At 49.3% G+C, this 14,366-nt stretch overlaps 1 protein-coding gene across 11 annotated transcripts in view; it reads left to right on the forward strand.

The window, feature by feature from the left end:
- The window catches only part of PPP2R2D (protein phosphatase 2 regulatory subunit Bdelta), a 55,071-nt gene that overhangs the window by 33,815 nt on the left and 6,890 nt on the right, over positions 1-14,366 (forward strand). For 8 of the 11 annotated variants that reach the window (XM_045879091.3, XM_064595472.1, XM_064595471.1 and 5 more), the window contains 5 exons: positions 2,825-2,922; positions 6,753-6,918; positions 7,341-7,453; positions 10,506-10,683; positions 13,476-13,640. In XM_045879091.3, coding sequence (XP_045735047.1) covers positions 2,825-2,922; positions 6,753-6,918; positions 7,341-7,453; positions 10,506-10,683; positions 13,476-13,640 — 720 coding nt within the window. Of the gene's footprint in view, positions 1-2,824; positions 2,923-2,952; positions 3,403-6,396; positions 6,563-6,752; positions 6,919-7,340; positions 7,454-10,505; positions 10,684-13,475; positions 13,641-14,366 lie in introns of those variants that run through there. The other 3 variants (XM_064595473.1, XM_064595474.1, XM_045879097.3) reach the window with 3 other exon arrangements.

Genomic DNA, 14,366 nt, shown 5'->3' on the forward strand with positions numbered 1-14,366 from the left:
TCGATCCCAGGACCCTGGAATCATGACCTGAGCCGAAGGCAGAGGCTTAACCGACTGAGCAACCCAGACGTCCTGGTTGGTCATTTCTTCAAGGACCCCAAGTGTTTGAATCTTGAGGCCTTTTCTCTGGAGATTTATCATTTCGGAGAGGAGCCCTGGAGATGGTGGGAACCCTTCACTCGTGGCAGCCGGCGTTTGGGAAACAGGAAGGGGGAGTAACTGTGTGTTCCCACCTGACAGGATGGGGACAAGCTTGGGGACCCAGCAGTTCGGGAAACTGACCTTCTGCCATCTCCATGCCCAGCACCTGGTGTGCAGCCTGGCCGAAGCCCTCGGCAGGTTGAGACATCGCCCCCCCTTAGATTGTCACCTACCACGCCTCCGCCCCTTGCTGTCATCTGCGTGGCAAAGCCTGCCCACCATTGTTGCTTTGTGGATGGACACCTTTCCAGCTCTCCTCGGCACCTTAGTGGTGGTGGGACGGAAAGGCCCGTGCCCACAGTGGGCCGCACTTGACAGAAAGTCTGAGCTGGGTTCTTAGGGGCTGCCAGGCATGTGTCATGGTTTCGGAATCTGACTTAGAGATTTACTGAGTAAGTTCTGCATCAGCCAGAGGACCCCTGCCGGCAGAGTGCCTCGGCGCAGACGGCGCACAAGCGCATGGGAGCCTTGCGGCCACTGCCCAAATGCAGTGTCGCCCCCTGTGGCCAGCAGGTGCTGACGTGGGCCCTGCGCAGGGGCCTCTGGCTGCTCAGCCAGCCAGAGCGGTGTGCCTGAGCCCTCGTGCGGTGCGCGGCAGGTGTAAAGGCCCCACTGGGTGCCCTCAGTCAGTACCATGGTTTCGCTTTAGCATGACACTAGTTTTGTAAAGTAATGGCCATCACATTAAACTCATGTTGGTAATTTAAATTTCGTTGGTATTTAGTTTGTATATTTATTTTGACTTTAGAGCTCTTCTAAACTCTGCGGACAACATTTTCTAATTTTAGATTCATACATATTTGCACAGCTTAATGACAATAATTTCTCACCAGTGGTAGTCATGGGAGTTTCTCTTTTAAAAGATTCAGTCCTTTTTAATTAAATTTAAAAATCACTGACAGAGCTAGGATGCCATTAATTATATAATATCGTACACCCCCTGGGTATGGATGACAGAGACTTAGTCCCGTTTAGTCCAATACAGAATATTTTAATTTTATTTAAACAAATTGGGTTATTTTGAGTAATTTAATTTAAAAAGTGGCACTTCTAACAAGAAGCCTAATTCTTTTCACAGCTGTAACTGAAGGGGTGTTTTGTGTTTTTGTTTCTTAAAAAAAAAAAAGGAAAGGAAAGACATCCAGGCAAAACAATTCAGTGTGTGTTTAAAAGTCGTACACAGGGGACGCCTGGGTGGCTCAGTCGGTTACGCGGCTGCCTTTGGCTCAGGTCATGATCCCTGGGTCCTGCATCGGACTCCCTGCTGGGCGGGGAGTCTGCTTCTCCCTCTGCCCCTCCCCCTTCTCCTGCTGTCTCTCAGTCTCTCTCTCTCTCTCTCTCTCTCTCTCTCTCTCTCTCTCTCACAAAATCTTTAAAAAATTAAAAAGTCGTGCCCAGTGCAGGTGAGAGCCTGTATCGCAGGAAGTCCTGTGTTAACAACTATTGGACTAAAATGTGCACACCTTTAAGAGTTGTATCATGTTATGGCAGTTTCGGGAGTGGCGAGGGGAGTTCTTCAAGTACTTTGAGTATTGGGGTCTGTTTCCGAGGACTGGACAAGCTGTTCCAGGAGCCGTGTAGCAGTGTTGGTCTTTAAACACTCCGCCTCTTCTGTGGGGCCGTGTGTGTGCAGAGCACGCACTCCCATCTGCCAGTCGGACAGGCCCTTTCTGTCGGTGCTGCAGCAGCTGGGACGGGTGTGTACTGATCCAGCCTGTCCTCGTCCTCACAGCAGCCAGAGATGAGATGGTCTGGGCAGCTGGCGAAGGTGAAGAGTCCCTGTGCTGGATGGAGCGGGCTGACAGCAGCCCATGTGGGACTAAACCCACGTCCTTGTCCTGATTGAGCCCGCACTCTGTGCCCCCGAGCAGGAGAAAACTCTTTTCTAAAACTTTTCCTCGATCCAGGAGTCCATTTCATGAATTGCGACCTGTTCCCTCGAGACCTTAGCTGGAGAACTCCCAAGGACTTTTCTTGCAGTTGGCTTTGTTGCTTGTACCCTATGGCCTTACCCGTAGTGAGCTGATGGCCAAGATCTTTGTGTGCTTAGTGTCAGAAATCTCAGGTGTCCCACAGCAGTGCCTCGCTAGGTAACGATGATGTCGTTATCGATGGTAATGGCTGTGTCTGGTCAGCGAAGTGGAGTTTGTACTGTGTATAATGTACAGAAGCCAGCGAAAGTTATTGCAAAGAATATTAAAACACCTGTTAATGTCATGTAAGAATCAGATTTATAAGTTAATATTAGGCATGCATCATAAAATCAGACAACAGTCTTCTAGGACCAACTCTTTTTTTTGTCTTTTCAAAATTAATTTTCTAAATTTTCAGTCGATATCTTTATATTAAGACAATGCAGTCTAAATAAATCCTGGTGACCTAGGGACTGAGCATTCAATCCACTGAGCAAAACCCGTAAGCCCATACGTGCTCTTGGGCTCTGGGTGCCGCAACTGGAATTGGCTGCTTGGTAAAGACAAGTTTCCCATGAAGATTTTGCTTTATCCAGGGAGAAAGTTTTATATGTGTCTGTCTTTCTTTTGAACCTTTTTTATTGATCTTTGATATTATGACTCCTTCTAAAATCATAATCTGGTAAATTGCTTCTGTATTTTATTGACAGCTGACATCATCTCAACTGTTGAATTTAATTACTCTGGAGATCTTCTTGCAACGGGAGACAAGGGCGGCAGAGTTGTTATTTTTCAGCGGGAACAAGAGGTCAGTGATTCACAGTGCACAAGCCAAATGAAAGCCAGCTTTTCTCATGTCACTTGGAAGGAGGGAAACACAGGCACTTTCTCAGCCGCTGACTTCACTTAGATTCGGTTACGTCACACTAACCGTATAGAAGCTGCTTATCTTGGGTGAGCAAGAAGATCTGTGTTTCCGCCCACTGACGTCCAACCACTGAGCTCCGATGGAGTCCCCTGTGCCCTTGTCTTCGGGAGAGGAGAGTCCTTGCCCTACCCCCAGGCTGTCGTGAGGACCAGATGAAGGATGTGGGGTGGTGGAGCGCTGCATCTCTCTGCTTTCGTCCTGTAATTAATTAAAGTGGCTGTGGGTGAGAATCACTTCAGTAGCCCTGGAGGTGCTGGCCCCCAGCCCTGTTGTCCAGCACTGCAGTGTGCTCTGAATGGCCCCTGGGGAAGAGTCTGTGTGTACTGGGGGGCCATGAATTCTCTCCCTCCTCAGTCAGAGGTGAGCAGCCTGCTTCTTCCATGCCCTCTGAGGGCCCCACTGTCAGTGCTGAGAGGAAGGAGTCCTCAGAACGGGGCCTGGAGGGCCCACAGATGACTCGCACTCATGAGCCGTTTTGTAGGTCACTCCCTCTTTTGGGGGGAAAGGGCAGAGAAACCCGTCTTTTTCAGTTATGCATAAGAGGAGAATGGGAGGTAGAACCAGGCTTGCCAGCCCCCCCCCTTATTTCTGGGGAGCCTCATTAGAGTTTGTGACGAGTGCTGAGGAAGGAAGCGAGACAGCCTGTTGCTCTGCTGGTCTGTTGTGCACATATCTGGGCAAGAACCACGGCGCGGCCCAGCCTCGGTTCTGACAGCTTCACACACAGGGCCCCTTGTCTGTGTCCAGGCAGGTCTGCGGGCAGTTACTTTCCCATCTCCAGATTCTAGCCCCTCATTTTTGTGGTAAAACTTTGGTATGGCATCTAGTGGGCCCTTGTTCCCTTCCAGTAGATCTGCATGGCAGCAAATGTCAGCCCTGCCGTGCCAGAGAGGGGCGCTTGGGGGGCATGTGTGGAGGGTGGGCCCTGGGGCCCCCCAGTCAAAGTGAAGGACTGCGTTGGTCAGTGGGAAGAGATTTAGGGAACGCCAACATCTCATCGTTCAAATATACCTGTTGCAGCTCTAATTTTGATTATGTCCACGTAGATTTAAAAACTTTTTTAATCCTATTTTTTTTCATTTGAGATGGTGAGAATTCTTTTGTGGAATATATTGTCATTAGTCTTCCTAGATCTTCACAGATGATTTGATAAGTTTATAATTTTGCATTCTGTCCCAGAGGTAGACTATTACATGGTGCTGCTTAAAAAGAACTATGCTTATTACTTTTAGCAGAAGGATTATTTAGCAGATTGCTGAGTCATAACTGTCTTAAATTTAAGAGTTCACTTTTAGCTCCTTAAAGTTTGCCATTTTAATGATATTCTTATAGAAAATGAAATTTTTCTCATTTTTGTGAGTCATCATTTAAACCTAAAAAATACTAGCTTCAAATGTGAGATAGATTATAGTAAAACTTGAGCATCTTGTTACAAAATACGTTGGGCGTCACAATTTTGAGAACCTGTAGCATGAAGTGTTTAGTTAAGATGTATTAAATCATGGTTAATAATGTGAAGCAGCAGATTCATACAGCAGCGGGTTGTTGACATTGTTGGTAAACCCAGCCATCTGCAACTTAATAAACCCCGGGCAGCTTTTTACCCCATCTTTTTCTTCATGTTTTCGTTAACATAAAAAGAGCCTTCATATTCCATCTGCTTTTAAAGTATTTTGGTGGTTGCCATATATAACCCTCACCGTGGACTTGGGTTTTTCCAGTGCTCTCAGTTCAGCAGCCACTGCCCCCTCTGCGGAGCCCCAGGGCGCAGGCCTATGGGAGGCACAAGGGTGTGAGGACAGCGCAGGGCCGTGCTGGACTGCGGAAGGTGGCGTGGGTGTCAGGCCAGGAGATTGGGGCGAGAGGGAGTCATCAGAAAGTTTGGGATGTGCACATGATGCGAGGCAGGGACCATAGTTAGCAGTGTGACGTTCGTGCTTTTTTTCTTCTTAGTGGCAGAGCCCTCTGTTTCGGGAAGCCCAGCGTTGTCAGTGTGAGGTGAGCAGAGTTTAGGGACATGCTTCCGCTCTGCAGTTCATCGTGCAAATTACTCAATTTGGGTAGTTCTGACACCAGCACTCAGTGTGTCTGAAACCAAAATGCACTTTCCACCATCTCCCTGTCCTTGCCCATCCTGTTCCCAGTGCCCCAGGCTGGCAGCCTCGGCGGCCCTGGCTCTGCTCTCTCCTCGGGACCCAGCTGCCATGGGCAAGCAAGTCTTCCTCGAGGCCCTTCCTCTCGCCTTATCTGTTCTTACCTCTCCCTGGACAGAGCGTGGAGACCACTCACTGCCTGGGGATCCTCGGAGGCTGACGCAGGGCCTCAGCCTGTTGGATGGAGGTTTTAGGTGTTGGGGGTGGGGGTTGGTGCAGTTCACAACAGGAAGACGGGCCTGCAGCATGAGGAGCGTCTGTTGCGGTTCTTGGGGAGCATGGCCGGGAAGGGCAGGTGGCCCATGGGGTGGGTGCCACATATAGTTGTTAATATTCTGTTTTCTCATCGTTCTCACAGAAACACTCATTGATGCCACAGATGGTTCTTTTTTAAAGATTTCAATTTCTTTCTCATTAGCAAGGTAGACCATCTGCTGGTGTTTTCTGCTTTCTCGTAGAGAGGCGTGCGGGCCTGAAGAAAGAGTTAATGCACCTAACACAGCCAGGCGTGGAAACCATGTCCTACATCCTGGGGTCCATGCATGGTTTCCAGGAGTGTGCGGCACATAAAAAGCCACGTGCTAGAGAGTTTCAGGGAGCTGGGGGGATGTTTTCTCATAATAGGTTATCTTAATTCAGAAATACGAAGAAATCTAGACATAAATGTTCTTCTGTTTCTTTCAATTTCCTTGACACACAGCCTAAAGTATAAAAACGTAAGATTTTAGATGCTGATTATATAGCAAGAATTAAACAAAATCTTGGTGTCCTTGGTTTTTAGTTATGTGATATTTTTACTGTTTCATAGAAAATGTCATTTTGGATACAAAAGATTTCAGAGATTAATAAAAATACATTTATGAACCCACCACCTAGGTTTTCCTCTTTCCTAAAAGAAAAGCAAGCCCTCAGCAGGTAGATGAGGCACCCGTTGTGCTCTCCCTATTTTGGCTTCCAGCTTTGTTCCCAAATTTACCTTCTCACTCTGCCTGCCTTCCCAGAGTTGGTTACTATTTTGAAGACATCATGCATCTTCCCAAGCATGTTTTTCTACTTTTACTGTAACATATAGAATTGTTTTACGTGTGTTAAAAATTCCATCACAGGGGTCCTCTGCTGGTGCTGGTCACCGCCCAAGCACCATTCAGTCGTCCTCCTCCAGGGGTGGGGGTGCGAGTGTTGTCTTGGTGGGCTGTTCCAGGGCTCGGCGCAGACCGCTCGGCGCCACGCTGCACGGTGCTGCCCCCTCCATGGGCCCACCAGCCCCTCCAGAAAATGCGCGTACGTGATGGAGCCTCGTCCTGTGCAGGCAGCAGGCTGATCCGCAGACCCTGCCCGGGAGTGCGCGCCCGGGAGCAGGAGAGAAGGTCTGCGAAATCATCTGTTACTGTTTTTTTCCAAGTAAATTAATTCGGAGTGTCCTCTGTTTGATAATTTTTGACCCAGGATTTCTTTAACTTTTAAAATGTGTGTGGTCATTTTATATTCAAATTGGTAGTACTGCATTTTTCTCTGCACTGTGCTTTGTTCATTAACCCAGCTCATGTTTCCTTGCAGAACAAAAGTCGCCCTCACTCTAGGGGAGAATATAATGTTTACAGTACCTTTCAAAGTCATGAACCAGAGTTTGACTATTTGAAAAGTCTAGAAATTGAGGAAAAAATTAATAAAATTAGGTGGTTACCACAACAGAATGCTGCTCATTTTCTACTCTCTACAAATGGTAAGAGCTTTTTTTTTTTTTAAGTGGTTATTTGATTTAGGATTTTATTTTTAATTTGCTGAGTGTAGCACATTTTTACTTTACTTTTTACTTTAACCCATTCTAGAAGTCGTTTCTGCTTTAAACTTTGGGGAGAAGGTAAATTATTGGCTAGGTAGCGGGTGGTTGGCTGAAAGCTTAAAGTATACGAAAGTGAGCGTGCACACATACTCCCGTGTGGTTCTGCCACGGCACAGGCCTGCACACTTTACTTACTGTGCAGAGAGAATGTCCAGGTTCATCCGTAACTGGAAGTAACCTTCAGAGTCTCGGAGCTTACCAGTCAGCATAGAACCACACAGTTTTCTAATGTAATACTCGACTAATAGTGGCGCATGATACAGTCTTTCTTTTAATATGGACACTAAGGTTTTTATTTGCAGATAAAACTATTAAATTATGGAAAATAAGCGAACGGGACAAAAGAGCGGAAGGATATAACTTGAAAGAGGAAGACGGACGGCTTCGAGACCCATTTCGAATCACAGCACTGCGGGTACACGCTGCCTTTCCTCAAACTACCCAGTTCTCTTTAGTTAATCGGGGACGGTGCGTAAGTCAGCTGTGTAGAGAAGACCGCTGAGTAGGACTGCTGTGACATCTGCCCTCTCGGTTCATGGAAGCTGTTTGTAATTGTAGTCATCAGTGTATCTGTGTGTTAGAATTGGGATTCTTCATATTTCACATAAGTAGGAAGTTACACAGTAACTTCAGAAAATCTAATGATACTAAAGACTCAGGTCTAATCCTACAACACATCTTTCTTAGTGTATCAACTGCCTTTCACTGCAAAGGTTGTAAGTAGCACATTGGTGGTGGTGAGGTCCCCGTGGGACTCAGAATGGTGCCCGGGATGAAGCCGCGTGGACTGTGGATGCGAGATAAGCTGCGCACTGCCGGGGCTTTCGTGGCATTTCCTCAGTTAGCTGAGGCACACTCTAAGCTTTCAGAATCCTTTGCCTGTCAGTCCAGAGTATCATCACTTCCTTTTCTAATTGTTAATTCTTCACTCCCTTTTTGGTATCCCTGGGCACCCTGTGACACGACCATCTTCATCAGTTCTGATACCTAGATTTGGTTCACATTGTAACATCTGTGAAATTGAGTCAGGTCATTGCCCAGTGGTGCACACCCTGGAGGGTGTGTGAGACGAGATGAGATACGGGAAGGGAGGTGGGGCGCCAGGACGTGCTGCATGCACGGGACGGGAGCAGGAAGACCAGCACTGGCCTTAGTCCTGAGGTGTTCCCTAAAACCATTGCCCCATGCATGTGAAAATTGTTGGTTGGCTGGTTTATTTTTTAACAGGGTTTAAAAGCTTTGCTGAATATTATTTATCAAGTGAAGACCTCATTGGTGAACACGTCACGGGTTAGTAGTGAGGTGCTCCAGGGAAGGACACCCCATTGCAGAGGCCATAGTGACACTAGGTACAGAGCACCCGGGGTCTGTCTCGGTTCCGTTCCGGGTTAGTAGTGAGGTGCTCCAGGGAAGGACACCCCATTGCAGAGGCCATAGTGACACTAGGTACAGAGCACCCGGGGTCTGTCTCGGTTCCGTTCCCCAAGCTCTGCGTGCCGGGTGCACACAGGGTGCTGGGATGGCAGGCGCACAGGACTGCCACAGCCCAGGCATGGGGGCAGTGCTCCCCAGAGCGTGGGGGACAGCAGCGTTGCCAAGGGAAGCGCAGGTGGGTCTGTGTCTTCGTAGACTTTTGCGTCCAAAGTATCACTGCACGGCCAGGGGGTTGACACGGAGAAGCAATGTGATTGACTCAGGGCGAGTTTCTAAAACCCTGATTTGAACCGGGATGTTTTGATCTGAACACCGGTGATTTCTCTGCCACCAGGCCCTTCCACATCCGTGTGGCAGTGATAAACCACAGGGAGTGACAGTAGCTCTCGCACTCCGGCTGCCAACATGTGAAACTCCGAGCGTGGCCGAACAGAGCAGGCTTTGGATGCCCTGGTCTCTGTCTGTCCCCCACCACTTTCACGGCCTCCTGCCGAACACACAGCCCCCGCTCTCAGCCTTCTTCGCCACACCAGATGCTCACGTGCCTGCTGGAAAACCCACAGGTCTTGGTGGGCTCAGTGTCCCCTTTATTCAGAGGCTCTTTGATACAGTCTCCTAGATACACTTGGTCTAACTGGGCCGAAGTGTCGTTTCATTAGAAACAGCTGTTAGGAACACACTGAGATTTCAGAGTCACAGGCTGTAAGTTGACCTTTGTCACTTTAGGCCCGTATTTGATTTCTTAATTGTCTCTCTAAAAGCTAAAAAAAGGACTATTTGTCTAAGCTTAGCTGAGTAGGAGTCAAAATATTGCTCTTTTTAAATTGTTTTCCTCTTACATTTTTAGTGCCAGAACAGGGATTTAGTTAGGAGGAGCCTTTCTGTCCTAGCCTGAGAGTTGTCCTGTGTTTTGATCACTTAGAGACTCGTCAGAGGGCTGTGGTGGTCTGCCCTGCGCCCTGCAGGACAGACACCTCCGTGCCAGAGAACACCAGCGTGGGGTCAGCACCTGGCTGGTTGAAAATGAAGGGAGTATTTATGCGTGTTCCCCCACGCTCATTCTTGCAGACTTTTGGGCAGAGAGGTCAAGAGGAGAGCTTTCCTCCTAGCCTTCCCAGGTGCTCCCTTTGGCTCTTAATTAGAAAAGTAACAGAGTTACTACTGTTAATTTTTCATCTTGCTTTTAAGCTCCTGCCTTCTTTCCCACTAGATGTCAGTGATGTTGGGACTCTTGTTCTCCTTTCTCACGTGTGGACGCGATCACCCACGATGGCGCCCCTGCCTCTTGTGGTGATATAGGTGTGCTCAGGCCGGGCTCTTGCTCTCACCTGTTGCCGGGCTGACTCCACGGTCTGCACAGTGGTATAGAGGTCCTATTCCCTGACCGCAGTGCCCAGCACAGACATGGGTTTTTGTGTCCCCTTTAAAAAACACTCTCACTGAAGCGTATTATGCATACCAGAAGCTGTCTCTGCCAGAGAAGTGAACCGCTGCATGAGCTCTCAGGCTGACGAGCCCACGTGGCCAGCAGCAGATGGAGCAGGCACCTCACCAGCTCTCCGGGGGCCCTCCTGTGCGCTCTCCCACCCCTGCTCCCCTCCCTGGCGGCACTCGGCATGTGCACTGAGCAGCAGACCACCAGGGCACTGAGGAGGCTCAGACTGTCACTCTGCAAGGCAGCAGCTGCAGGGAGGGGCAGGGGTGGTCCTCGACCGCGTCCCACGAGCTCACCGTGGCTTTGGGACAGACAGTGAAGCCCCACCATTAGAGGCGCCCGCGCCCCGGAGGCGGTCTGTTTCCATGCCCGTGTGGCCTGCCCCTCAGCAAGAACAGACCTGCCGCAGGAGGGACAGGACCCCATCCGCAGCCTGTTCGCACGGCTCTGCTCACGGCTTATTTGGGGTAGTGTGCCTGTACAGAACTCTCAGCTCGCTGGGAATATAGATGTGTTGTTTTTTGCTTTCTGCTGTAAGTGTTATAATTTTATGTTCTGGTGATCTTTGTTTTGAATTCCTATTTCCTTCCATTTTTAGGTTCCAATATTGAAGCCCATGGATCTTATGGTAGAAGCAAGTCCACGACGAATTTTTGCAAATGCTCACACATATCATATAAATTCCATTTCAGTAAATAGTGATCATGAAACATATCTTTCTGCAGATGACCTGAGAATTAATCTATGGCATTTAGAAATCACAGATAGAAGTTTTAGTATCCTTCATCAGATGGCTGTCTTGGCATCATTCATAGGTTTGTTCTTCAGGGAAGTTCTCAGTGCATGTGTGTTTCTGCATCTGAGTCTGCACCTCGAAACATGGCTTGCTGCATGGTAGCCTGTGATGTAAGTTCTCTGATTTAACGTGTCCCTAAGAATGGAAACTGCTTTCTACCTTTGGGGAGAGTTCCCTACAAAATGAGAATGACCTCAAGTCCATTGCCCTCCCAGGTTCGTGAGAGACGATTTTAAATAGTGTGTAACTGGAGGTTCAGTGTTGCCTGGTCCCTTGCCCCCAACACAGACTGGCTAGTAGATACTAGAATAGAAGACATTGACTTTGGTTAGAGTGGTGGTTAGTTACACAGCCCGAGGAGTGACTGATCATGTGAGTTCCCTTATAGAAGACAAGCTGTTAAGGAATATTCAAACCTTCATCTCTCTCAAGAAGGCTACAGCGGTATGGTTACCGTTACGGTGAAAATCTACATGCGACTGGTTCTTCGCTCATGTTAAAAGTTGTTGATTTCTCCAGAAATGAGAGCCCTGTCTTATGTGCACATCGAGGGGCATCAGTCAGGATTTCCCACGTTTGGGGGCGATGTCGGGCCGACCAGAGTGGCACAGATGTCCTCGGGTCGCTTGGGCTGTAGCCGAGACGGGGCATGGCATGTGTGCGCGCTCCCTTGTACTCCAGAAAATCCATGAAATGAAGTGTATGTGGTGTTTTAAATTCTATCATTTCACACTGGATTTTTATTGTCTGATGTCCTTGTACAGCTGTGGTTATGTACTTAATGTGATGACTTAGTTATGGAAAGAGCGTACGACGATTCTGCCATCCGTGCGGCGCCGCCGGGACACGAGGCGCGGACCGCGTGCTGACGGCTGCCTGCTGGGTCTCCCTCCTCCTTGTGCAGCTTGGCACAGCTTCCTGTCTTCCAGGCTCCTGCCCGTGCTCCCTGCTTTCGCTTTATTCTCCTTAAACTCTTACATCTTAAATCCTTCTTTCTTCTATTAGTATGTGACCATTTTGAACAAAATGCAGATAATTCAGAGGAGGTTCTCCCCCCACACACACCAAATCCCACCCTCCACAGATAACCGTTGTAGGCAGTTTTTATGTCTGTATTAGGAAGTTTGTGTTTTAAGAACAACGGGGCTCATCCTCTACACGGTGGTAATGAAGTTCCAAGCACTCGGGGGTGTCGGGGGCCCGAGTTCTGCTCGAAGACCTTAATTACATGACGGCCCTATGTCAGCCCAGGCCTTTCTCTTCCTCCGTAAACCCGCACTCCTGGGGTGCCGCCTGCAGTTCTGTGGAACCCGAGAGCCCGTGGTGCAGAGCTGGTAGCACAGGGCCTGGGGCACGTCAGAAAGCCCCTGCCCCTAGCCTCGTTGTTTCTTGACGCATTAGAACCATCTTTCCCGCTTGCAGCTGCAGGATGGGTTGTACGCACTCGGAGCCGTGGACGCGGTGCCCCGAGCCGCTCCGCTGCTGCCCCTCCTGCGCATCTGTGAGCCTCGGTGCGCGGGACACCAGCCTCCATGCAGGCTTTGAGACGCGGGGGCTCCCACTGCCTCGGAGTATTTGTTTTAGCAGAACCCTGGACCCTCTTTAAAATAACTTTTCACATCAGTAAAACCAAAATAAGGCCATTTTTAATTTATCTGATTATAGATGAGTTTAAGTATCTTCTGTTAATTTACTGTCCGTTAGTGTGAATTTTTTTTTACTGTCCTTTGTGATTTTTCTCCTGTTGGAATCTCATCCTTTTTCTTCATGATTTGTGAGAACTGCAATTCATAAATGATTTGTGTATGCAGTCATACTTCTCGTTGCCTTTACAAAATTTTGTCGCACAATCATGTTTTAGATGCCCTTCCTTGTTACCTAGGTTATGAAACACAGAACGCTTTCATATACGTGCTTGTATTTTTTAATACGGTTACCTTAGAAGTACCTTTGGTACCCTGACAAGCGCTTTGGCAGCAGGTCGTGCCTCTCCCAGAGCCACAGCCCCCTGTCCTCGCTCAGCTGCGCCTGTCTGCACACGGACAGCCATTCCCTCCGCGCACCTTGGGCTTCTTGCTTCCTGGTTAACTTTGCAGACCGTGCCATGTGTGTGACTGGGGGCGCTGCTCGGTCTGTCCAGGAGCCTCCAGCCCCTCGAGGGCCACGGCCTTGCTGTCTCGTGTCCAGTGATGAGCTGTGGTGTTAGGTTTCTTACTTGTTTCAGTGGAACTGTTCATCTGGACCCTCTTGTTCCATCCCGACCCAAAACCAAATTCCACTCTTTCCTTGTTTTCTTCAGTTGCGTGGTTTCTCTGCCTGGCAAGCTGTAATGTTAACACTGTTCTAACTGCTTAGAATGAGCTCTTGATGGCAGATCAAGAAAAGATTCTTGAAAAAGCAGAATCTTTTGGAATCTGGCAATTCTCTTGTGTGTGTAATTTATGGATATAGGTATGGGATTTTTGCACAAGTGGCCGCTTGCTTCCTTTTCTTATTTACATCGTTGAGCTTGTCTGATCTTGCTGGGGATGTCCTCCCGTGGAATGTTCGTGGTCGCGGCAGGACGCAGGCGGTGCGTGCGTGTGCGTGGGCCCGGGACTGGTGAGGCGCACGGCGGTGGTGTGAGCAGTGCGGGGACGCGGCTTCTCCTACCAGGAGCACCTGCTGTGCGTGTCTGCTCGCACCCCTCGCTGCGGGGTGTTGCACACCTGACGTTGGCTTGAATGTGGACTAAAGCCCGCCAAGCGCTCTGCCTTAACTGTGCGCCTCCAGACATCGTGGACATCAAGCCTGTGAACATGGAGGAGCTGACGGAGGTGATCACCGCGGCCGAGTTCCACCCGCACCAGTGCAACGTGTTTGTGTACAGCAGCAGCAAAGGGACCGTCCGACTGTGTGACATGCGCTCTTCAGCCCTGTGTGACAGACACTCCAAGTGTAAGTGCCTGGAAGGGCCGGGATATCTCCTGTTAATCCTGGTTTCCAGGCTTGAGACCATCTCCAGAGGCTTAGCGTTTCTTCTGGTCTCCTTATACCCATGCAAGCGTAGGACTGGCTTTTGACCCTAAGTCCCCGGGTGGCTCTTTGGTGGCCCATTGTTGGCACCGCGTGGGCCGTGAGGCGTCCCATGGTGGGGCAGCCTGTAGGGTTCCTCCCGCCCAGAATCCCAGGGCTTCATCAGAGGACTCCCTAGCTGGGTCCAGCCGAGAACCATCTGTTGCCTCTACCTCTGTGCATTAGGACCTCGGCTGAGGCTGCCAGAACGCATCTCACCCGTGACGGTTCTCGGCTGTCGGGATGGGCTCTGTGCGCAGTGAGCTGTGCTGGACTTGGGCCAGTTCCCTCAGGCCAAGCTCTAGCGCTTTAATCCTCTCTGAGCCTTGGTTTCTTCTAGGTGAGGAAAGTTTTGTTTTTATGTTTAGCCATAAAGAATAGGCCCGACCTTATAGGAAACCGGAAGTGTGTGTGTCGTGCATTAGGTCCCGTGGTGGGGACTGGACTGTGTACTGGGAACTCTGCTCATGGGTCCTCACAGTCTGTTGACAGGTCAAACCAGCCTGTCCGAGGAAGTACCTTGGATTTTCACTTCCTGTGACACTTCTCTCGTCTGGTGAGATCCATTCATGGATCGTTGTGTCCGCAGTGTTTCCCGTAGGACGTGTA

This window comes from Mirounga angustirostris, unplaced genomic scaffold (assembly GCF_029215605.1).
Source record: "Mirounga angustirostris isolate CCGP_5_RB_7025 unplaced genomic scaffold, mMirAng1.0.hap1 SCAF_6, whole genome shotgun sequence".
NCBI lineage: Eukaryota > Metazoa > Chordata > Mammalia > Carnivora > Phocidae > Mirounga > Mirounga angustirostris.